We start from the raw sequence: 2,975 nt of genomic DNA, 5'->3' as shown, positions 1-2,975 counted from the left end.
TCGCATCCTCGTCAGTGTCTCCATCTCGCAAGGGCTTTTTCGAACATTTCTGTCTGCCATTCGGGCGAGGTCGGTCACCGACATCTGTACCTTCTTCTACCGCTTCTGGCCAGCATACTGGGCCTACTGTGACAACCCCTCATGTAAGTACAATTTGAAAGTTGGGTTCACTCGTCTGTGACCTCCAATTCGGTAGCATCAGCCGCGTTCCAGTGGATCTATGCACGATAACGTGGAATCGCAAATTCCCACGCGCACGGACAGCATGATTACGAACACAGTCAAAGGTCCACTGGAGGTTGACACCTCTAGACAGGATGGTGAAGATCTGATGTCGACGGATCCTGAGGGTACTTTAGACACGTTATTCGCGAATGCAAAAAACGGTCTCAGAGACATGAAATCATCGCAGTTAGTCGACATGTTGAAACCGCTAAAGATATTCGGCGACGTGGCTGCATCAATCGCGCAGGTATACCGCCAGACACATTGTCGATGGATTTTGTCTGATCACGTCCGACAGCTCAATCCCTATGCAAGTATAGCAGTTGGAGTGCTATTTTCTGCGTCTGAAGTATGGCGCTCTTTATATGCTGTATTGTTCGTTAATGACTCTCTTAATAGGCCATTCTGAAACAAGAAGAGCGCGACGACGATGTGAAGGATCTGTTTTCGAAGATCTTGGACGTGTATAGCTTGGTGATAAAAAGGAAAGAACAAGCTACGGATCGCTCGATGGGAAAGGTATTAATGGATCTCGCGCAACAAGTACGGGTGTGTGTCGATTTCATTGTTTGTTACACGAAGGACAAGAATTACTGTAAGTGGATTTCGCTGCACTGTCTTCTTACAATCTCTCATGTTGTCGCGTTGCAGGGTTAAGATTATTTGAGAGCGCTAGGAAGAATACAGGTGCAGTGATCAAAGAGTACAATGCAGCCCTTGACGATCAGATGCAAAGGTTCCGCGACCAGAATGCTCTTCAGACGACTCTGTTTGTGTATAGAATTGGTAAGAATAGATTATATTGTCCCAGAGTAGGCCTGATCCTCAACTTGAACAATATAGCTGACGACGTAAACTTGAACGACATGGAATATGCAAGTGGTGTCTCGCTGAACACGTCCAAGCAATGCCTCGAAGGTACTCGGACGGACATTCTTTTGGAGATCAAAGACTGGATGAGCAATATCGCAAATGACGCGAAACAGATTATGTGGATCTCTGGAATGGCAGGCAAGGGAAAATCGGCGATTGCGCATACGATAGCCGGCTGGGCTCAAGCTTGTGGGATGTTTGGATCTTGCTTCTGTTTTGATCGTACTCGGGAAGGAGGCCGTCTTCACGAGAAGATATTTACCACCATCGCGCGTGACTTGGCTGATCACGATCCTCTCGTGCGTCGGGCGTTGGCGGATGCGATCCGTGACAATAACGAACTGAGGCACTCCACGGACCTGCGTAGGCAATGGGAGCAACTTATTGTTGGGCCGATACGTGCGGCCTCGAAGATAGTTCGTGCGCCCATACTTATCGTTATAGACGCCCTCGACGAGAGCGGTGGACGGGAGACCCGTGAAGACATTCTACGCGTGCTCACGGGCGGACCGGACAGGTTGTCGCAATCGACGACGAATCTACCTCCAAATATACGTATTGTGTTAACGTCTCGGCCACTGCCAGATATCGAAAGTGCCATCAAGGGAGCGCCGCACATTCGACAGATATCTCTGGATGCTGTCACTCGGGAATCTGCAGAGCCCGATGTGAAACGTTATATTGCTTCAAATTTGAAGCCTCTAGGGGTATTTCAGGATGCTGACTTCCAAATACTTGCGCAGAAGTCTGACGGACTGTTCGAATGGGCTCGTCTCGCATGCTCGCACATCAATAACCAGAACTCGATAGGTCAGACGCCTATACGCCGCTTTCAAGCTGTCGTCGCCGGGACGTCGGCCAAAGGGGCATCACTCCTGGATGAAATATATAAGCTTGTCTTGGGAGAGGTCATGCCAGAGAGCGAGCGTGGGGACGTGCTGCCCTTGTTTCGCTCGATAATGGGCCAGGTTATAACGTGTCTGGAGCCCCTCTCAATTCGTGCGTTGACTGCAATGCGAAAGGTTCTTCCACGGAATGACAGCATTGATGATGAAGACCAGGATGAAAATATCGAATGTTTTCTCGGGCCTCTGGGTTCACTTCTCGCCGGCGTCACAGACCTTCAGACGCCAGTCCGGCCTCTACACGCATCGTTTTACGACTTTTTGACAGAAGAAAGGCGGAGCGGGGAGTTTCATATCGGAGAGCCGTCAACACACCACCAAATGCTGGCGTTTGCGTGTTTGAGTATTATGAAGGTCGAACTATGTTTCAACATCTGCAGGCTGGAGAGCTCCTACATTCCGAACTCAGGTGTAACTGACTTGCCACAGCGCATCGAAAACTTCATTTCCTCTCAGTTGAATTACTCTTGTCGATTCTGGACATTCCACGTGTTGGCCACGCCTATCGAGCCAGCTCTGGCGGATGAGCTCGGGGGCTTCTTCAAAGAGAGAGTACTGTTCTGGCTCGAGGTGCTGAGTCTTACACAAAGTCTGAGTGGTCCCGCGTCAGCGTTGTATTCAATTTCATCCATGTTCACGGTACGTCCTTGTACATCGACGTTCGGCGGTCATACATGACGTCGACATCACAGGACAAGCAGAATTATGCCCAGCTTCGAACTTCCATAATTGACACGGAGCGATTCATTCGAATGTTTTCGGCGACCATGCTACGAAGCACGCCACATCTTTATCTGTCCGCATTGCCGTTTGCACCAATTCGTTCACGCGTTCTTCAAACGAGCCGTGCCAAGTTTCCCGACACACTTAATCTCGCTGCCGGTGGAATGGATCGGTGGCCATCACTGGAGAAAATAATTCGTGGACATACGGGCTTGGTCTATTGTGTGGCAGTCTCGCCTGATGGCCGCT

General features: G+C 49.8%; 1 protein-coding gene across 1 annotated transcript; it reads left to right on the top strand.

Moving 5' to 3' along the window:
- Positions 1 to 220: 220 nt before the first annotated feature.
- Positions 221 to 2,681, top strand: FIBRA_08950 (uncharacterized protein; the record flags this gene model as incomplete). Its single annotated transcript, XM_012330558.1, has 5 exons — positions 221 to 472; positions 524 to 574; positions 625 to 820; positions 877 to 1,011; positions 1,069 to 2,681. 5 exons carry the CDS (start codon positions 221 to 223, stop codon positions 2,679 to 2,681), a joined length of 2,247 nt encoding a protein of 748 aa, XP_012185948.1.
- Between the last annotated feature and the right edge of the window lie 294 nt (positions 2,682 to 2,975).

The sequence above is a fragment of the Fibroporia radiculosa genome (assembly GCF_000313525.1).
Source record: "Fibroporia radiculosa TFFH 294 genomic supercontigs, scaffold5206, whole genome shotgun sequence".
NCBI lineage: Eukaryota > Fungi > Basidiomycota > Agaricomycetes > Polyporales > Fibroporiaceae > Fibroporia > Fibroporia radiculosa.
The sequence above is the reverse complement of the archived record's forward strand: the minus strand, read 5'-3'. Positions and strand labels throughout refer to the sequence as shown.